A 23176-nucleotide genomic window follows, 5' to 3' on the forward strand; every position below is an offset into this window, starting at 1 on the left:
CCGCGGCATGTGGGATCTTCCCGGACCGGGGCATGAACCCGTGTCCCCTGCATCGGCAGGCGGACTCTCAACCACTGCGCCACCAGGGAAGCCCAGCCCATTTGTTTTTGTAACCTCTTTGGGATTTACTTTCCAATGACAATCTGAACTTCTTTGTTCTTTTTTTTTCACTTTCTTCTTTTTTCTAGAACATTTCAGAAGATCTTTGGAACCTACTATCAACTAATGCACATTTTAGATAATTGGCATATAAATGTAATTAACTTGATACTGGTTAAGATCTCAAATTCTTTTGAGTCCAATTTGACAATCCAAAGTCCAATCCTTTCTATTAGATCTTAATTCAGTCTGTTAGAGCACAATCACGCTTCATAAAAAGTTCAATAATTTTATGTGTCTAATCTATGTCTTTTTTTTATTCCATTAATAAAAATGTTTCCACAGAGGCCATCAAAAGTTCCACTCATGGCTGATCTTGATCCTCCATATAGCATTTTATTGCCCCAAATCTACTTACCATTAAATTGGTATAATCCATGCTTCACCATATTACAAAAGAAGTTGATGAGAGCCTACCCAAGGTTTTGCTAGAGTCTATATATTCACTATCTACACAGAAACTCCCAATCTATTCATTTAGCAGATTTATGAAAATTTTCCTAATATCAATGTAGCAAAAATGTAGTGGTCCTATGTCACCTTTCAGTGAACACTCCTGCTTTTTCCAATAGTTCACAACAAATACGTTTCTCAGTGTCTACCTACAAAACTTCATTAACCAATTCTGGAATCCATTCTATAAAAGTATTTACAAAAATGTCCATTTTCTCTTTTGTAGAAACCGTAATTAATATATCTGCATATTTTTCCAGTGTATCTCTTGGTTGTAGCCATTCCTCAAAGAGGATCACTGAAAGCGTTTGATTCCACCTGAAAATTCTGTCTAAAATAAACTAAAATTCTGAATTTAGTTTATGTGATGAAGTAGTCATGACTTTGTTTAGAAACTTTTACTTCTAAGCACTGGAGGTACCAATATGTGCAAATGACAATTGGCTAACGATATATAAAGCCAAAATATTATCCTTACACACATGGCTAGGAAGTCTTGGGAAAAAAACAAATCAAATCAAGATATCTCTTATTAGAAAGAAAGTAAGTAAGGAAAGAAAGTAAGGGAGGGAGAGAAGGAGGAAGAAAGGAAGGAAGGAAGGAAGAGAGAGAGAGAAAGAAAGAAAGAGAAAAGAAAGAAAGAAAGAAAAAGAAAGAAAGAAAGAAAGAAAGAAAGAAAGAAAGAAAGAAAGAAAGAAAGAAAGAAAGAGAAAGAAGGAAAGAAAGAAAGAAAGAAAGAAAGAAAGAAAGAGAAAGAAAGAAGGAAAGAAAGAAAGAAAGAAAGGAAGGAAGGAAGGAAGGAAGGGAGAGAGGAATGAAAAACCTTGGAGGTGCTTGTGATTAAGAGAACCTTATCATTAGCTCTTGTACTAACACGATAAAAAAAAATCATAGTATAAGGAGAGGGAGTGGTCATATTGCTAAAGAGAAAAATAAGTGAGCAAACAAGATTGTGTAAGTGTTTCTTAAGCAGCATTTTGGGAAACCATTGAGGAGATGGTTCAACTCACTATGCCATCTGGTACATGTCTCTCATCAGAGGAGATGGACGTGTAAGGCTTTTATACCACAATGGCATTCAACAGCAGAGGCACCCAACTAATGTCACTCAACCCTCTGTAATCACCACGAAACCTTCAAATATTGATACACTACAACTTCTGTAGATTATTCTACATGAGAAACTGAAATTATCAGCCAATGGGAGCCTTTTGTTACACATGACAGTTAAAATTCTGAATGTAGAGCTATAAACTGGCATCTAGTTCATTTTCATTTTTTGTAGCTTGGATAAAGTGAGTTACTACCTAAGATTCTCACGACCTCATGGTACTTGGAAAACATTACTTCTAAACTTTAGGACTAGATGCAAAATTGCATTGTCATTTGAAAGATTGCCAGAGTACAACCTCTCTTGAGTAATCCTGAAGCCTTCATGTGTTAGGTGCTCAGCAGCTGGTCACCAGCAGAATTCAAGAACTCTGGAGGAAGATAGACTCTGGTTCAAATCCTGTATTTTCCACTTGCTCTTTGGATGAGATATTCCATCTAAATAGACCTCAGTTTTGCCGTTTATAAGATAGGGATATAAATAGTTTCTACCTCATGCTTTTCTTTTTTTTTTTTTTTTTTTTTGAGAGTGCAATGAAATAATGGAAATTTGGTGGCACATGTCAAGCATTAAATAATGGTAACTTACATTACTCTGAGACATCTGCTTTCTCATGTGGTTTAATATAAGAAAAAACTAAACAAGTACCCTTTTGAATGAATCCCCTATACAAACACATTTATCCATAAATTAGCATTTTATTTTATAAGAAAACAACATATTCACGTGAATAAAAACATTTCTGTTCCAAATAAGTCTAATTCACAGATTTCAGCCTAAAGAAGGGGATCCTCATTTTTATATTTCTAATGCTGTTTCACAAATTAGGGCATACACATGAATTCATTTGACAGACATATGAGCTTGTTAGATTTCAAGGAACACACACCAATTCATTCATAATAAGCAGTGTAGCTTTAAGGAAAGTATCCCCACCTCATATCATCTAAACAGAATTAGAAACTGGTCATTTCTCAGGAGATAATCTTCAGTGCTTACTAAAATATCCTAAAAGTATTCTTTTTTACATGAGGGGATGAAGGTATACTAAATATATGGTGAAGTTTGAAGTAATAACTTTCTCAATTCTGAACCTACACATATATTTTAGATGATAGACATTGCTAACCCTCTCCTTATAGGCAACTCAGTATTTCTTTTGTCTTCTTTTTTTAACTTCAAAACATAGGATTATTTTAGAATATCTTTTTAAGATTATAGTTAAAAATCTGACTTTTCCCAAGTTTTATAAATCTTTTGATTAAAATATATATACCAGAGTTTACTTAGACTGCATAAATATATTATGCTATCCTAAACACAATATCAAATCACAAACGACATTTAACTGGCAGAGTTCATTTTATTTTTTCATATGAGAATGAAAGAAATTTGCATAAAAGATCTCCCACACAATCTTCAATTCTCCCTGTGGTTTGCTAATACATTTGCAAATGGCACTGCACCTGCTTTTATACAAACATCGTTGATGCCTAGAGCATCAAATGCATCAGGGCATTGTCAGAGACACAGATGCGTAACAAATAGCTCAAATGGATATGCTCCACGACTGAGCACCTGACACAGTAGTGAGATATTTCTCAGATGAGAAATCCCTCTTCATGATCAATGCACCTTCCAAACTTGGCCAGTTTGACATGCCCTTTGACCATCTGTCTTGTCTGGATGATTGGTTGGATTTCTCACACAACTCAATGAGTACTTGTGCTTAGAAAGAAGTTTGTACCATCTCCTGATCTATCCACGCTGTGAGGGAAAGTTCGAATATCTGACCTTAAAAATATCAATTTTCCCTCATGCATTTATGAATGAGTAGGTCAAGTCATGACTTCAAGAAATATTTTTTGATTATTGGTTTACTATAAACCCTTTTATTTCACATTTTTTTACAAACACAATTTTGTGTTTTTATGCACCTTCAAATTCCTGTCCTAACTATGCCAGTTAACTGTATTTTTTTAAACCGATACTGTATTCTAGAGCAGTATTTGTTGTTGAAATTTGCATTGTTCCAATCCCAGTGGCATCATTAAAAAAAAATTCATGAATATAATTAAGGAAAAATCTTTTTGAATGCTGACAGTTTTATGGACATTAGGCTTGGCATGGTTTATTCAATAGGATAATTATTTTACTGAAGTTGATGTCCTCTCTTCAGTCCTCAAGGAGTGACACTAGGGAGCTCAGAGACACTGACTGAAACAGCAAGGCTCCCACTAATGTGGAAGCAATGTGCGGCTAGTCTAAATTTGGACTGGAGCAACACTTGGTACAGCTTATCCACTTTGGCTGGTACCCAGCTTAAATTTCTCCCCTCCTGGGAAGATGTTTCTGAATTTCCCAAGCCCGTTTAGTGGCTTTTGTTTTTAATTTTTTTCATTGTATTTTGCCTATGCCATTTTAATAGCACTTGTTATGTCACCTCAGCTATGTGTAGCTTTCTCTACCTTTAATTTCAGAACCTTTAGTCATTAAGGGAATGTGGATTATATATCTGCATGTTCAATATCTTATACATATGGCATATAGTAAGGGTGAGAAGTATATGTTGATTAAATAATAGTAGGATTCTTGCAGTATATGATTTGAAGTTCTCTGCTATAAATAAGAATTTGCTGAACTTTCTGATGTGTTTATGTTTTGAGTCTGAGCAGTAGGAGTGCACACATGACATGGCCATTGGGAATAAAAAGACTTGGGGAAAAGACACGTGTGCTTCAGATCATCACCTTGTGATCAAGTCAAGGAAACATGAAATTAACATTGCCCAAAGCAAGAATGATGAAAGTTGAGAAGAAAGGTATTCTGAAATTCATTAACACAGAACTGGCATTGAATACTTGTAGGCACACCAATAAACTGACATAATTAAATTTATAGAGAATATGCCTACATTTCTGCTTCCCAGCTTCATTTATACCTAGAGATACCATATTATTGTGATGATATCATCTCCCATGGAACAAATTTTACCCATATGGATTCTAAAATTACAAGTTAAATCTGAAAATATTTATTCCCAGATCAAGAAACAGAATATTATACATTCAGTTAGAGCAAGCTGTGGGGGTGAACAGGGTCTAGAATTAGTGAGGCCAGTGAAAACAGTTTATTCACTAAGTCTATAAACCTATTTATCATTCCAAATACTCCTTCATCATTTGCCATTCTCTATGCATACTAAGTACTCCCTTTGACTCTGACCTTGCCCAACCCCTTCTCTCCAAGGCAAACTCTACTGCTGGATTCACATATTGAGAATCCATTCCCTGTAAAGCTTTATAGCTATAATTTGACTTCACCTTTTATAAGACTCATTATAACATCAGTTAGGCTTGAGTTTCATATAGATGAATTACACAATAACCTCTTATTTTTCCCCTACTGGTAACTAAATTATTTTAAATATTTTAAAACAGACCTCTTAATACATATCTTGATTCCAGAGCAAATTGTTATACTATAAGGCATAAGTGGCACTGAAAATCCTCAGGGAAAGCCCAATAGGATGATGACTCATCCATTTCTTTCAACAGTGATAATTATTATTTATGTAGCAAGTTTAGTTTACTATAACCGTGGCCATACCATTTGTGGGGTTTGATGCTATCCCAGTCCCACACACCACCAGGCAGTGTTTCTTATATCTACAGTCATTCTACTACATAACTTCTGGAGCCTCTATTCTCTGAGCCAGCAATCACCACAGTCTGGTGGAGCAAATTTCTCTACTGATTAGGCTAAGTACCTGCTATCCTCAAATGACTGTTGATGCTCAACTTCCATGCTGCTAATCCCCACCATCATCAGTAAATAAGGAAAGTACAAACCACATGTCCTTCTCAACAATTTATACTCTACCACATGACCATGCCCATGGTTTTCTGCAATTCTTGGTTCATATGACTACAACCTTCTCTTCATGCCAACAACTTGTTTGAGGACTCCCATGGTGACTACTCATTAATTCCATTCAGATTAGCCAATCCCTATTCATCTCGTTACGCGTCTACCTTACATTCCATAATGCTTCATTTCAATATTACCTTGAATTTCATTGTCCTTATGAGTTTTCATCACATCTATCTACCAAAGCCCCAAATCTGCCGGAATTGAGCTATCTGCTTTTTTCTATGATCCAATACCTAGATAACAGAGCACTAATGAGTAATATCACACAACAGGAAGATCAATTTTAATATGTATGTCATCACTAACCTCTAATTAACCCTCAAAACTTCCAGAAATATAACTATCAACTTAACATCTTCTCTCAGATATATCAAAGGCAACCAGAACTCAAAATTTCCAAACCTAATCTAGTAAAACATCTCCCATAAATCTGTTCTTCTTCTAGTCTTCTTTTTCAGAAAATGGGCCCACATTTTATCTAAATATGCAAACTACTAAACCCTGCAGTCATCCTTGAAAGTCTCCCTTTTCTAACCTTCAACATCAATTCCTCTCAAATACTGGTTGCTATCACGTCCCCAATATCTGCCAGTTTTTCCTCTCACACCTTCCATTATCACAGGAGTCCAAGCTAATATCATCTTGCCCCAAATAGGTCTTAAGAAACTTTAAATTTTATATTTATCAGTTTTATTACCTAATTATCATCTGAAAGATTCCTAGACTGTAAGTTCCATCAAACCAGCTTTTATGGTCCATTTTTGCTCACTATTTTATCTGTAGCATGTTGCATTTTTTCTTTGCTTAGAGTGAGCAACTGATAAATATTTGCTGAATTAATGGATAAATGAAAACAAGCAGATTTGTCAGTATTATCACAGAGAACATATGCAGGTATAAAGCAAGTATTCACATCTATATCATATAAGAGAAAAACCTGAAGTTCAACAAAAGCTGAGCAAGGAGAACCTATGAATTTGGATTCAAATTTGGGTCCTCAGTTTCACTAATTTTAACTCCTGAGTATCTTTCTATTTTAGTACCATGATGCCTATCAATCCTATGGAATGCTTTTTCTTTTCATTTACTTATAATATAGACTCAGAAAAGTATGTCCAATTCTTAATGTAATTATCTATGAGTATAGAAAATAAATTACTGTGGAAGGTATTCTAATCCTTTTAAAAACACACCATTCACTACAAATACTTTCAAAATAAATATTTTCACTTTGTAAATGAAAACATTTATAGAGTCCATACTCCAAAATTAAGATTGACCAAAATATATCCAAAGTAGTCATCATGCTAAAGGAAAAAAAAAAATAGAGCAGAAAATAACAAAAACTGATATTTTTAAACCATCACCATTATTTTCTACCATTTATTGAGTGTTTGCCATCTTGCAGACATTGTGCTAAGCAATTTATATGTGCAATAAAATAGGAACTATCGTTATCCCTCTTTACAGATAAGAAAATTGAGAATTAGAGCAAATAATCAAATCCAGGAGCCAAATTCAACTTCTGTAACGTTCCAAAGATGCACTTAACATTAAATTGCCTTCCCAATAAGTAGTTAAGTCTTTCATTTTGAGCCATTACTTAGTGAAAAATCGACAAAAACATTTTTTACTACTAATAGTACCTGACAGTGAGACATTTCAATTATAATCAGATGGGGAAGAACACTATATACATTATCAAACTTAGCTTTTTCCGGATATTTAAGGAGAAAATTGTTTAGTCTTACCCATGAATTCAATCCCCAAGTGGTCTGCTACACCGAAGTCAGCATATAGGAAAGGAAAACAGAAAAAGAAAAAAAGGTTAGAAAAAATTCCACACAGAAATCAGTGCTTATAAGATTGGCCTTTCAAGGCGAGGACTGTGTCTCAACTGTAACACCATGTTTGCTTGCGAAAGATAATTTAGTTTGCCCACAATCAGGGGTGATTTGAACACTGACTGGTATTTCCCAGTAGCCAGGAATTTAGATGGGATAATATTGCCAAGTATGTTAAGTATAAATTTAGCCAATAAAAAAGGAAAGAAAGAAAAAAAGAAAAAAAAAAGGAAGGAAGGAAGGAAGGGAGGGAGGGAGAAAGAAAAAAAAAAACTTCATATAAAGCATATTTGGAACTAAAGTTATTTTCAGAACTCATTATATTTTATGTAGAATAACTACTTGTTTAACATTAAACCTATTTGAACCTTTATGTTAATAATATGTAGGTAAAGGACTTCTGCATGACAGGCTTTCACCAGGCACTCTTCACTTTCACAAAAAAGAAATGATGTTGGATCTTTTCCCATTTATTTGTTAGATGAAGAAACTGTGCTTCATTGAGACTAAAACTCTTACATGAGGAAGACCCAGGGCATAAATCCAGTCTATCTGACCCTTTGGTCCTATGACCGTTAAACTTGATAGCACTTCCTATCAAAAACAAGTGGTAGATGTGTCCATGTCTGTTCTATGTTCCTATGGACAGCATACCATTTTGACCACCTAATGTCTGTGATCAACAGAGGGATAACTCCATTCAACTTTGGAGAGTTGTTTATTTAAATGGTGCTTTCTTTTAATCATTCAGTTATTCACTTTTAAAATTCATTGCATTATTTAATGATGATTTCTGTTGTAGTAATATGTTTCTTAAATGAGAATAAATGAAAAAAAAAACCCAGTATTCCTAAGATCATGTTTATTTCCAAGACTAATTTCTGGGCTCCCTTTTATGACTTCTCTATTTAGGAAAGATTTTCTTTTTAAAAAATATGCATTTAGTTATCTTGAATATTTCAATGCCTTTCTTATTTGTAAATAACTCATCTTTAAATTCTATTGTGGTAAAATATATATAACATAAACCTTGTCATTTTGACAAATTTTAAGTGTACAATTCAGTGGTATTAATTACATTGAAAATGTTGTGTAACCATGACCAATATATTTCCCAAACTTTTCTATCACTCCGAAGAGAAACTCTACCCACTAAGAAATAATTTCCCATTTTCCCCTCTCTGCTCTGTTCCAGGCAACCTCTAATCTACTTTACGTATCTATGAACCTGCCTGTAAATAGTTCAGTGTTTAAGTTATTAGGAATTATTTTAATTGAGAAATATCTCATATAAAGAACTATGGTAATGATGTTTTTTAAAAGTAGATACATTTCTTCCTTTCCATGGCATTTTTTACCTGCTTAATATATACTATGATAGCTATCTAGCACACTTACATAAAAAGACAAGATTTTTGTTCGCAAGTAATTCAGAAATCAGTGGGAGCCCACAGAGAGAAAGCTTTGAAAATTCTTTGTGATGCTGCTATAATGGAAAATGAGAAAATGTGCATTGGATAGAGTGGGCAAGATTCCATAAAAGCTTGTCCTGGGAGGAGGAGAATGTGCTTTTTGAATGGAGATTGTAGAAAAGTTGGCTAGACCATGTTTGGGTTCTTGTGTGAAAAAAATCTTCATGATTGTGTGTACTTAGGACACTAGGGAGAGACTAGAGTTGTGCTATTTTAAAGCAGGGATGTGGGTGAGATTACCTATCATGAGACTAAAAGAAAAAAAAAAAAAGATTGGGAATAAAAAAAACCTTCTGCCTACAGCCAGAACAGCCATTAGCCCTAGTCTGGTTGAACAAGAACTTTCTAGTAGAATATATAAGATAGATAACCAGCAAGGACCTACTGTATACCACAGGGAACTCTACTCAATATTCTGTGATAACTTATATGAGAAAAGAATCTGAAAAAGAATGCATATATGTATATGTATAACCGAATCACTTTGCTGTACACCTGAAACAATATTGTAAATCAACTATATTCCAATAAAACTAAAAAATAAAATAAAATAAAATTGATGTGGTACAATGGAATATTATTCAGCCTTAAAAAAGAATAATGCCAACTGCAGCAACATGGATGGACCTAGAAATTATCATACTAAGTGAAATAAGTCAGAAAGAGAAAGACAAATACCATATGATATCACTTATATGTGGAATCTAAAATATGACACAAATGAACTTATTTATGAAACAAAAAGAGACTCACACATAGAAAACAAATTTATGGTTACCAAAGGGGAAAGGGACCAAAGGGATACAGTAGGAGTCTGGGATTAGCAGGTACAACTACTACACATAAAACAGATAAACAACAAGCTCCTACTATATAGCGCAGGGAACTATATTCAATGTCCTCTAATAAACCATAATGGAAAAGAATATGAAAAAGAATATGTGTATATATATATATATATATATATATATATATATAACTGAGTCACTGCTGTATACCAGAAACTAATACGACACTGTTAAATCAACTATACTTCAATGTAAAAAAAAGAACTTTCTAGTAGAACTGAGATGGCTCAGAAATGGCTGGCTGTAGTCTGTTTTGCTGGCAAGTATAACCAATGGTCACTCTTCATTCTTCCCACAACCTTGGTGGGTCCATTTCTATATGAGACAGGAGATATGGGCAATCAGGCTTTGTAAGTCTGGAAATTGCACGAAGAAATGAGTGGCAAGTTTGATAAATTTGAGGGCAATCTAAACACTTTAAACCAGAATGAATTCATAACCAGTAAAAGAACAGAAATCAGAATTTTAAAATTATTCAAACACTAAACGGTGTAAGTAGATGTCTTAAGAGAAAGGAAATCTGTCTACTCTTAACACAGCAGAAAAGTTACATCTAATTATTAGAGTAGTAGTTCTCAGAAATACTGTCAAGCAACATGGCATTATATTCTTAGATTGTATAGAGAAATTATTTACTTTTTATAATAACACTCATGAAGACTGACACTACTGAAACACACAAATAAAAAGTTAGATCTTATTTAAAATTTCCCTCTTTCTCTCTCGCTCTCCCTCTCTCACCACACACACACACACACACACACACACACACACACACATTTCCATTCTTTTACTAAAATGCTAAACACTGATCATTATTGCAGGTTTAAAGATACTGACAGGATTTGTTAACAGACAAAAGGATTGATGAAAATCCATGAAATTGCATGACAGAAAAGCAATTAATTTTGTCAACTGAGTCACACAGAACAGAAACCACAATACTTCTCATAACCCTTCACTGGCTAATTCTTAAAGCAAACAGCGTTCCTGGGGATATTCAGGTCTGCACGAAAACATCAAGAGGAATGTGATAAGAATGAATCAATTAATTACTCATTTATTCATTCACTCAACAAACCAGGCGCCAAGAACTGTGCAGATATTGGGATGAAGGAGGAGGCAAATAACTTCAAGAAAAACAGTTTGATCTTCCCTATGGCATGTATTAGAATGTATAATTCCCATTTCTTTTAGAGTCTGATGAACTTTTATACGTAAAAATTGCAGTTCTTTGGGAATATTGCACCCTTTGATTATATAGTAGTGGCTAAGATATACTGAGCACTTACTACATGCCAGGAACTGCTTAAAGTATTAACTCACAGAAACTTATAAGACTGTCATGATCCTCATTTTACAGATGAGGAACAGGGGTAAACAAACTTTCCCAAAACTACACTGTTGATAAGTAGTAGAAACACAACTGAGCCTAAGCTTCTCGACTTTCAGCCACCAGTCATTCTCAGGGTTTACTTATGCCCTCCTTATGAAGAAAAAGCTAATTTTTACAAAATCATCAGTTAATAAGACGTTCAGGGAGGAGTTATTTAATCCACTTAAGAGAACAAATTGTTTTCAAGTATCCTCAGGCACTGTAGAAGCACTACTTATTTATTTGCTCACCGCTGGTTTATTGATGAAGTGCCCAATATAAGCTAGGTAGAGAGGGATTCCCTCTCTCCAAGGAACCAAACTGGCAAATCATTAACATCTTTTCATTGGTTCCTAGGGAGATTTCTTCATAACGAGCCTTGCCTAATTGAAGTTATTTGTTTGTACATATGGCAAGGGATGTGCGGAGTTGTGCCTGAATATGTGCCAGCCATTGAACCAAATAATCTTCAAATTGGCAACACACTTAACAAATGCCAGCAGCTCTGCCCAAAACGTGCTTAAGATTTGAGGGCTACGGAAGTGACCAAGGAGACAAACTTAACATGCTATAAAGTCAAAAACTCCGGGAAATTCAAGGCCCACATGTTTCCAACATGTCCATAATTCTTTTTTTTTGGCCACGCGGCATGTGGGATCTTAGTTCCCCAACCAGGGATCGAACTTATGCCCCCTGCAGTGGAAAAGTGGAATCTTAACCAGTGGAATCTTCCCACTGCCAGGGAAGTCCCTCAAAGCTTCTTATTTATATGTTGACAGACAGACAACAAGGGGCTACAAACAGTTCCCTCAATCTGGGCAGAATGAGGAAAAGCAACCAAAAGCAATCCTTGACTTGATTCCAATCTCAGGGCGAGATGAGACAAGTTGTCCAGCCTGTGATGAGGAACCCCTGTAATGCAGCACCGGGACGATGCAACATGAATGTGAGTTTCAGTGTCACTCTTATATTAAAAGTAACTGAACAGGTAGTTCTATCATAGAGTAGTTCCAAATGGGATGATTTAAGCCCTTATTCCAGGGGATGTGGAAAAACATATTATATGAAAATATTGTTCTGTGTTTTAAAAAGTTAGAATAGTCGCTTAAAGTTCAACAGGCTTCTCCACTGCAAGAATCCCTAAAGGTCTTCATATGTGTGCCGAGACTCCCCCGGTGGAGTATTTCCCAACTTGATGTAAGCTACCACCTTGTTATGAAGCACTCTGTGGTAGTAATCTATCATAGTACCCGTGCTGGGAAACAGGTCCCATTTAAATGTGGAGGAAACTAGCCACTCAACTATAAAATATGTCATTTTATAAATGGTTTATCTTAATCACTGAACTGAAATCCGTCACTCTGTAGATTCTACCCTCAGATCCATGTCAAATGACTTTTCAGTGGTGACGCTTTAGGAGGAGGTAGTCCATCACAACTAAGAAGACTAAACTGGATTTATGAAGATGGTAAGCTGGGTCTTGAACATCTGCTGACTCCTGACACCTGTGCTTATCATTCTCTAGTAGTTTCTAGAATCACTGTAAAGAGATGTAACTGTGTCATGCTTCACCAGTGGGTCACTGTATTTTGCTTGCTCCTGGAGAAGATCATGGACAAGGTGATGAGATGTCACACGTCAAGGCACTGTCATGTGTGTCCCGGTTTATTATAACAAGACAGGTAAACTAGGAGAGGCTGGGATAGACTCTAAGGTTTCTGATTAGGAGGGTAAGGGCTGAGGGAAGCTAGAGTCTAGAAGCAATCCATGGGATTCTCAGAATATATACCTTTCAAAAAGATTAAGGTGTCACAGGATGGGGGAATAGGGCTCACCACAGGCTCCCAGAGCATATAACTGTTCACCAGAGGGAAGTGACACTTGGCAGTCACTAAGACAACGTGACAACTGGGAGTCAAGAATAGCCAGACGTGAATCTCTCAGGCCTTTTGGGTCAGTCCCGCAACAGGGAGGGAAGGAGAGCTGGCAAGAGTGTGAGCTCACTCCTGCAGGGTGAGGAAGGAAAGGCCCTTTCCAGGCATTGCATTCCATTCTATCATGTTGTCCTAAAAGGAGAGGGCTATTATCAGATTATCCTTTTTCCAGCTACTCAGTGCAAGAGTTTGGATATGAATGCAGGTTAGATTCTAACCTCCATGCTCTCTCCATTAAATCATGCTACCTTGTTAAACAGGTAATTTTATTTTTATCAGCACACATATATATTTGATCTTAAAATTTCTACATTAAAAAAAATTTTTTTTTTAAATTTATTTTTGGCTGTGTTGTGTCTTCGTCGCTGCGCATGAGCTTTCTCTAGTAGCGGGGGCTACTCTTCCTTGCGGTGCATGGGCTTCTCATTGTGGTGGCTTCTCTTGTTGTGGAGTACGGGCTCTAGGCACGTGGGCTTCAGTAGTTGTGGCACACAGGCTCAGTAGTTGTGGCTCGCGGGCTCTAGAGCACAGACTCAGTAGTCGTGGCGCACGGGCTTAGTTGCTCCGCGGCATGTGGGATCTTCCCAGACCAGGGCTCAAACCTGTGTCCCCTGCGTTGGCAGGCGGATTCTTAACCACTGTGCCACCAGGGAAGTCCAAAATTTCTACATGTTTATGAATAAAATTTGGACAGTAAAACATCATATTAATGAAAATGATACATTTCTTATTATATTTTGAAACTAATTCCTGTTAAATTTTTATTTCAGTTCTTTCTGGTCTTCTCTCTGTACATGTAAAATAAGTTTAAAGTCAATTTTACACGAAATCACCTTGCCTCATGGGCCTAAGTCAGAGGACTCTCTGTGGCCACTTCAGCTCTATAATCCCAATCCCACTCTTACTTCTATCATATCAGAACTGACAGCTTTTTCTACTGTTGAGAGTAAGTCCTGACATTAATACTGTGACCAGCCTCACACCAGACAGGTCATCAATCATGGAGAAGTAAAACCACTTTTCCAGAAGAGCACATAGCCCCATTCTCCCTTCCACGGGCCTTGTAATGAAACATGACCTCTTAATTTTTCTTCTCAAAAGCTCTGTTACGGATTCCTCTTGCACAGAGACACTTCTATTTCACACTCCCCTCTCATCCTCTAAATAAAAATATTCGTTTGTATCAAAGGAGGAGAAGCAAGCAGCCATGGAGACGGCCACACGTTCGTGCAGCGCAAACTCAAGATGGGCATTCCGCTCCGTGAAATCAAATAACAAATCAGAGTTACAACTGAGGTTTATGAGTGACTCTTTGTTTAAGTGGCTCTTCAAGGATGAATCTTGCCTAAATGGCTTGTAGAATTTTCCAGTGAAAACATCTTAGAACATTAGACTTAAAATGATTTCATGTTCACAATTATTGATTAAAGAATTAAATAAGAATTATCATTATATAGAAGAATTCTTCATTCAAAAAATACTGCTATTTTGGTTATATAATCGATGATAGCAAATTTGTACAGGTGAATGCACTAGGGGTTTTTGTCCTTGAAATTCCCCAGCTCTTGTCATATTTTATCAACTTCTCATATTTTCTCACTGGGAACTTCCACACACATTATTTTATATAACTTTAAAAATTAGCCTGGGGCTTTCCTGGTGGCTCAGTGGTTGAGAGTCTGCCTGCCGATGCAGGGGACACGGGTTCGTGCCCCGGTCCGGGAAGATCCCACATGCCGCGGAGTGGCTGGGCCCGTGAGCCATGGCCACTGAGCCTGCGCGTCTGGAGCCTGTGCTCCGCAATGGGAGAGTCCACAACAGTGAGAGGCCCGTGTACCGCAAAAAAAAGAAAAAAAAAATTAGCCTGTAAAGTAGTGCTACTGACCCCCATTTAATAGCTGAAGAAAATAAGCGTTGTGAAAACTAAAGGCCGTATTTATAGATGCCTATATTCTGAGGGTGGAAAACTATCTCAAATCCCAGGAGTGAAGGGTCATTATTTCTCTTGCTCACTGATTTATCACTCTAGCCTATCAAAATCTGACATTTTGTTGATGCTCAATAAATATTTATTGAATGAATGAAATGCCATCTGAGTCAGCCCCTTTGCCCACTGCATGTGATATTTTGAATTCCTTCAGAGCACATCCAGGCTGTTTTCCATCACCTCAGTTTCTGAGGATTCCAATGAACATTACACCTCTGGGTGCAACTCTTTTGATATTGAAAAAACAATATACATAAATGTTTCTAGAACACCCCCCATATCAAAGTACTACATTTAATTACTACTTACATGAGACTACAATTCTGGAGTCCAAAAATCACCAGATTATTATCTGAAAGTGTCCAACACATGTATACCATTGGCACATAATTTTTGTATGTAATTTAGGATTCATGTGAACAAGTGGTCAATTATCAGGAAAAAGTATTCAATTTTCCATGGTAATTAAAATATTATTATATATGCTATTTAAGGGGTTACTTCTTAATAATGTCAAACCATTCAAGCAATCTTTGAAATATTTGTTTTGTATACTTTTACAGATTGTAACTTTTCAACTTCAATCCATTTTATTATCAATGAAGACATACAGAAGAGATTAAGGTGGGTAGATGTAAGGATTATAATAAAATAGGGGAATGTCTACTCAAAAAAGTAAAAGAAAGGAAAGAAAGAAGTATATGGCAATCAGCATTATATGTGTTTGCAGTTGATATGCTAATTAATTAAAGCTTTTGTTAACCAGTTGTTTTAGCACTATGCTTTTCATTATATTCCTGAATTCAAAATTGCAATAGCTTCATGATGAATACTAATTCAGAAAATGATGGACACATTTTAAGAAACATTGCTCTGAAATGAACTCTCCTAAGCAAAGAGCAAAGAAACCTAACTCCCACCTCCCAACAGATGACAGCTTTGGTAGCATGGGGATCCCAACAAAGGTATCTTCTGCTTCCCATCTGCCAAAAATAGAGGGACCAAAGAGAATGATTAGCCAAGAGGTCGAAGATTCTTGGTCCTGAACCAACTGCCCAAGGTATTGATCTGCAACACCCAAATGCAGGGAAGTAATGGAGCTGGCAAAAAGCCTCATTCATGATGAAGTAAAGAAAAGAGCAAGTCCACACCGAGGAAATAGCAAAGATAATTCAAACTAGGAGGCAAGTTAAGGTCATAATCAGGAAGAGGTCCTTTTAGGTTAGGACTCAGGAAAACTGATTAGCGGCCGAGAAAGTGCAACTTATGATAGGCTGGGCTAACTGTGTCAGAGCTAAGACCCAAAACAAGCCTGTGTGTTGGAAGCTTATTCTTAAGTGATGCCTGATGCCATCAAGAAATGATGTGGGACAAGACAACACAAGACAGACCTGGCACTTTTGTACTTTGCTTTTGGTAACCACTCTTTAGGTTGGCCTCTGAACGGTAGGCTTGTCCATTGTCACTGCCACTGGCTTTGCTCTATTTTATTTTACGTAAAGGTATTTATTTGTATGGAAAAATATATTGCATGACAAATAGTTCTTCAAATGCAGAAGGTAGCTGGCTATTTAAAGTTTTTCTGTAGGAAATCACTTAAAATATGAGAAAGAAGTCACCCATTTTTCCTAACTCTCTAAAGCTTCTGTTCTACCAGCACTTCCCTCAAATAGGCCCATACCCACACATCTCATGTTTTTATTCCAGCCATTACACTAGCCTTGAATATCTTTCCTGATGGACTCTCAAGTCTTCCTCCTACAAACTCAGTCTGTCTTTCAAGGACCACTTCCTCCTGAAGCCATCTCTGAAAGCCTGAAATAACGTTACCTGCTCTGTTTTTCTATGAATGATAATGGGATCTGTATTTAGGAGTAGGATTATTGTGCACTGAAATATAACCAATATAGATATACCTATACCATCACTAATTAGGAAAACTAGGATCTTTTGCCTGCCCCTCCTTCACTTCCCCTTCTGCCTTTCAAGTAGCAGATGGAAAGTAAATGTTTATTGAATCTTTTTCATAACCCCACCAATTTTCTTTCTCAATGAGGTATACCATTGTGAGATTTTTTTAAAAAGTAAATCATGCTTATAAACTATAATGCTTTCTCTCAGGCGAGATTTTCTACCTTAGTCTTCCAGATTTTCTGGACACTTTCAATAGGCTTCCATTAAAACACACACACAAACTATATTTCGAGTTACATAGTTTATTCCTCACTGAATTGTGAATCACCTGCAGGGAACAAAAAAAAAAAAAGAAAAGAAAGAGGAAAAGTCTTTTCTTTTTCTCTTCTATCACCTCAATGAACTGAGATGTTCAGGCAAGTGACTACTTATATAAGAAGTTCTTTTTTTTTTTTTTTTGCGGTACGCGGGCCTCTCATTGCTGTGGCCTCTCCCGTTGGTGGAGCGCAGGCTCAGTGGCCGTGGCTCACGGGCCCAGCCGCTCCGCGGCATGTGGGATCTTCCCGGACCGGGGCATGAACCCGTGTCCCCTGCATCGGCAGGCGGACTCTCAACCCCTGTGCCACCAGGGAAGCCCAAGAAGTTCTTATTTTAATGTTCTTTGGGAGAAGAGGGAAGCACTGGTAGCCACTAAGGTTGCAGAGAAAAGCCTCAACGAGGCTTTTATCCACAGCCATCCATGGCAGCCATGTTCACTCCTGTGTTCACCCTCTGCCTCTGTTCCATACACAAACTCAGCTCCATTCGTGGAATGAAAGAAAGTGCTTCAATACAACATGATTTTTAGAGCTCCTGATCTTTGAAAGAACTGCTTTATCTTGCTCTTTTCAGACTCAGCTCAAACAATTCCCCAAGAGGTGCCCTTTCTAATAACACTTTGCTCTTTCAATTCTATCTTGTGGTCATTTGTCTGGCAGTCTCGCCTCCTTCCAGACTATGTGCCCTATCTAGCAGGTAGTAAATGCTCAAAGCATTTTTGTTGACTGAATCCACAAATAGATGGATAATGAGTATCTGAAGAAATCAATTGATTTATTTGTTTAAATGCACATACTCACGGTGCCTAATATTTGGTATTGTGCTCTTAAAATGATACAAAAAATCAGGCAACTGGGAAGAAAACTTGGCAACCCTACGGTTTCTATTACTAATTTTGTTTCTTAGCTTCATTCTGACAACACATTCCAATATTGGGGAACATCTTAATTTAATATTTAATGCTGTACTTTTTTTTGTAAAAAGCACTGGTATGGGAATAGTTTCATAGCTTATGATACTTATGCTGGATATTTCTATTACCAAGTTTAAAAGTCACGACAATTTAGACTCAAAAACCCCTGAACACCTGGGAATGCTCGATAATGAGCACAACAGACAACACACTTGGGCTCACTAATGGATTAATGTATTACTTCTGCAGACTTAAAATGTAGCAATTTCTTTCCCCCTAAATGCATAACCAGCTGAGGGTATTATTTGGTTCATTTAAACGCAAAGAACAATTCTTCTTTTGCTACCTGCTTCCTAAATCTATTAAGTAGTTAATAACATAGGACTTATGTAAGCTTCTTTTATTTAACAGAAATAAAGAAATGGAAATTAAACTGGTAGAGCCTTCACCCAATAATGGCTTACCCCAGAGTGGCTGAATTCTTCGTAGTGTAGAAAAACTAGAGAAAGCATCTTTATTAAAATAATGGAAGAAACTATTATCTAATTTTGGCTATAATTAGCTGGGAACCCAGTGGAATCCAGGTACTTTGAAGTTCTCACCCACTACCCTCTTCTATAGTCTTGATAACTCTCTGTGTGTGTTTTCTAGATATGTGGATAAAAAATAATCACTCTGCCGGGCATCCTATTAGTGAGATAACCTTTTCAAAATGCTGTGTGGATGTCAAAAGCTAAGTATGGATGAATTTATGTGGATGTCAAAAGCTGAGTATGGATGAATTTATAAAGTTCTAATTTTACATCACTTAGACATTAGCAAAGCAAATGAATAGGGTCTACAATGTTATTCTTCAAAGCTACCATCTACAAATGATAGACTTGTGAGTCTATATGACATCCTGCTGACTCATCCCCACAGCATCCTTTCTGCAGATAATATTTTACAGATGAGGAAACTGAGATTCAGAAAGGTGTACTAATTTGCTCAAGATGGGCTAATTTGCTTCCCAAGATGGGAAGCACGTAATTTCATTAAATCATGCCGCTGTCCCCACAGAAAACTTTCCACCTTGCCTAGCATGCCATGTAAGTCAAACATTAATGATCCAGCCCCATCCTGCTTCTCCAGCCCCACCGCCACATTCCTTCTCCAATTCCAAAGCCTCACCTTGCTCACGTGCAGTCTGGTGAACTTCATTCATAACGACTCACTTTTTTAAAACACAACTCGCTCTGGAATGCATATCTTTTCCCACATACTGTCTCCAATAGAAACAGTCTTTCATGGAATCTTTTATATTTATGTACTGTAGGTTCATCACACTCTATTATAGTTCTTTGTTTTCCTGCTCATCTTCCCCCAAATGACTATAAGGAACTTAATTAAAAAAAGCCATGCTTAGTATGTCTTTATATTATAGTTCCTGGCACAGAGAGAGTATTTGAGTAAATAAAGAAAAATTAAATAGCTGCATGGATTTTTGAAGTTTTACTCAATGTGACCTCTGTTACAGGTAGTTCCTTCTATCCTGTATTCTTTTGTCTGTTGCTTCCGGGGAGGGAGGTCTTAGCAATTAAAAAAAAAAGTTTGTGAGTTGCAAAATCCTTGGCTCAGAAGAAACTGAAATATAAAATACTAGATTTGATGGTATAGACAAAGAACCAGGCTCCCCTGCAAATTAATACATTAAAGAGTTTCTAGGTGAAGGGAAGAAATGGAGGAAAGCCAAAAGGCCTGGGAGGTGACCTTCAGAAAAAAGTATGCACACTGCTGCTGCCAAATCATGCACTTCTCACCATCCCACTGCTCCAACTAGAGGAAGTGAAACAGCTTCCCAAACAGGGCTGCCTTGAACTTGCTAACTACGGTCCCTGGAGGCAGCAAGACCAGAGTACCCCATGTCCACTGCTCTCCCAACTTCAGCTTTACACTGAAGGATGGGATGCTAGAGGAGCCAGAGAGATGACCCTCAGATCTGCCAGGGTGGGTAGCACCTAGGCACGTCAATTTATTCCCCGTGAACCTGACAGGCACAATCACCGAGAGCCTGACATACATGAGCTAGGAGGTTGGGAAGACTACAGTCTGCAGCAATGGCCTCTGTGGACTAAACACATGACAGTAGTGAGGACACCTCAGCAGATTCCAGCGTGGATAGACAAGAGCACAGAGGACTTGCCCATCTACCACCTCTTGCAGCTGCACCGGTGCCTGGGCACTGGGTAAACCACACCTCTTTACAGAACTGTGACGCTATCCTCAGGGAACACGAGTCAAGGATGAACTGTGATTACACTTTTCTCTAACCCAGTGAAATGCAACTTGAGATAGAAAAGAAGGAAATTTAAATAACGAAGATAATAATGTAGCTTAAATCTTTGAGGGCTTATTGTAAGCAGCCGTTTATCTATACACTGTACGTGTCTTAATTAATTAAAAACCTACAGCAATTTTATGAAGTAGTTGCTATTTTTATTCCCATGTTAGAGATGAAACTGAGGCACATAGAGGTTAACGAGATCCTTCAACTTGTGACTAACAATGCTTGGATTCAAACCCACGTTTCAAGTACCTACACTTTGAACCCACGACACAAATGGCTTTGTATACACATCTACTCCACATTTTTTAGACTGAGATTTGTTACTGCTACAAAATCAAGAAGGCTGATTAGCTTATTATACTGCAATATTAGATACAATTACACTGAACTCAATATAGTCATGTTATCCCTAAATTTTATTTTATTTAAAAAATTTTGTTTTAAATGGGCATTTCTTGCTGTTGCAAAAATTGGAATATACGATAAGGTAATTTGCATGGTTACTAAACAATATATGCAAACAGCTAGGTGCAAAGAAATTTTCAACAAATTTTGTGGGACTTCAAACTACTTAAGTACTTAACTATTGAATTATTCTTGCTATGGGCATTTGCTGTTATTAAACCAAACATTTTTACTTAGTTGATGTCAAATCAGCTTGAATTTTTGTTTTAAGGAATTTCCTTTTCTTCATATTAATAGATAGATGTAAATCCTAGATAAGGGGTTCAAAGCCATAGGAGATTAAAATAATGACATTTCCCCCCTTGTTCAAATTGAGCCTTCTCTAGGGAAAATGAAATTCCTTTGCTCATTGCAGGGACTAAATTGTGACCACAGCTCACTAGGGTCCATAAATGTCACTCAAAGATATGAGTAGTAGGAATAAATTATGTGTTGGTTGATGACCCCATTGCTCTGGATGGCTTCATGACGGTAGCAAGCCAAATTCTCCTGGACACCAACTTCATCTATTCCTTCCAGTACTAACATTCAATTCCCTCTCCTTTACTGCTCTTCTTAAACAGAAACTTCCTATAGCATCCTCCATAGATCTGGTCTCCATTTCTCTGTCAAGCTTCCCGTCGTATTTGGGATGCTTCAGCCGACCCTTCACTTGCCTATCATCTTTTCCTCCACCACCTTTCTGGCACAAACCAGCTGCATCTCACACCTGGAAGTTTTTAGCACATTAGCCTCCTCCTTGACTTCTCTGCTTCCAACTCTGCCCCCCTCCCCACAGTTTCTTCCTGCACAGCAGCTGGAGAGATCCTTTGAAATTTTAAGTCAGATCACATTATTCCTTTGCTCAAAAGTCCCTCCCATGGCTTTCTATGTCACTTAGAATAGAAACCAGTTATCATCAAAATAAAACACGGACCTATACAATCTGCTCCTCCATTAAATCTCTGACTATACTGCTACCATTCTCTGTCCCTTATTCTAATTGAACCAACTGACCTCATGGCAGCTCTTCTAACCCAGAAGCACTCCTTTTCCCAGGAGCTATGGACTGGCTGTTCCCCTGCCCTTAAATGTTCTTCCTCCAGATATCAACACAACTCAATCCCTACCTCCTTTCACTTCTAATGTCCTTTTATCAGAGATCCTATTACATAAGATGGCATGTTTTATCTCCTTCCCCCTAGTCTTCTTTACTCCTTAGACTTTATTACTATATGCAACATTATCTATTTCCCTCCCTGCTCCAGACTAGAATGTAAAGTTCCAGGAGGGAGGGGCTTCACTTGTGTATAGTTGCTAGGGCTGCCAAAACAAAGTACTCCAAAGTGGGGTAAACAGTGGAAATTTATGGTTTCACAGTTCTGGAGGCTGGAAGTCCGAGATCAAGTTGTCAGAGGGAGTTCTGGAGGCTGGAAGTCCGAGATCAAGGTGTCAGAGGGGTTAGTTTCTTCTGAGGGCTGTGAGGGAGAATCTGTTCCATGCCCCCCTGTTAGTCTCTGGTGGCTTTCTGGCAATCTTTGGCATTCCTTAGCCAAAGTTGTATCACCCCGACTCTGCCTTCATCTTTATATAGTTTGCAGGGACTAAACTATGGACAGACTAGTGGACATCTGTGTTCAAATTTCCCCTTTTTATAAGGACACTAATCATATTGGATTAGGGCCACCCTGATGACCTCATTTTAACTTGATTACCCCTCTACAGACTCCATCTCCAAATGAGGTCACGTTCTGAGGTACTGCGGGTTAGGACTTCCATGCATGAAACTTGGGGACACAATTCAACCCATAATAATACGTTCTCTGTTTTATTCACTGTATCCATGATGTTTAGGACAATGGCTGGTATAAGGTAGGTGCTCAATAAATATTTTTGGATTGAATGAATGAAATTCATCACAGTGAAACCCAGGTTGAGTTTATCAATTAATATTTTTATTAATTTATAATTTATCAATTTATCACTTAATATTTTTCCAGCTCTGTGTGACCTTTTAACCAAATGAATCATAATTCCAATAGGCACTGCTCTTTTTACTGCTATTCTTCTTACTCTACATATATATATGCACATACAGATTTTACATCCATACAAAATCACATTTTAATTATTTATTTAAACCTT

At 37.2% G+C, this 23176-nt stretch overlaps 1 protein-coding gene across 10 annotated transcripts in view; it reads right to left on the reverse strand.

The window, feature by feature from the left end:
* Positions 1-23176, reverse strand: part of NRG3 (neuregulin 3) — a 1064106-nt gene that overhangs the window by 130590 nt on the left and 910340 nt on the right. For 7 of the 10 annotated variants that reach the window (XM_060285923.1, XM_060285921.1, XM_030862773.2 and 4 more), the window contains exon 4: positions 7408-7434. In XM_060285923.1, coding sequence (XP_060141906.1) covers positions 7408-7434 — 27 coding nt within the window. The remainder of the gene's footprint in view (positions 1-7407; positions 7435-23176) is intronic. The other 3 variants (XM_060285922.1, XM_030862777.2, XM_030862776.2) reach the window with 1 other exon arrangement.

The sequence above is a fragment of the Globicephala melas genome, chromosome 16 (genome assembly GCF_963455315.2).
Source record: "Globicephala melas chromosome 16, mGloMel1.2, whole genome shotgun sequence".
In the NCBI taxonomy this organism is placed as follows: domain Eukaryota; kingdom Metazoa; phylum Chordata; class Mammalia; order Artiodactyla; family Delphinidae; genus Globicephala; species Globicephala melas.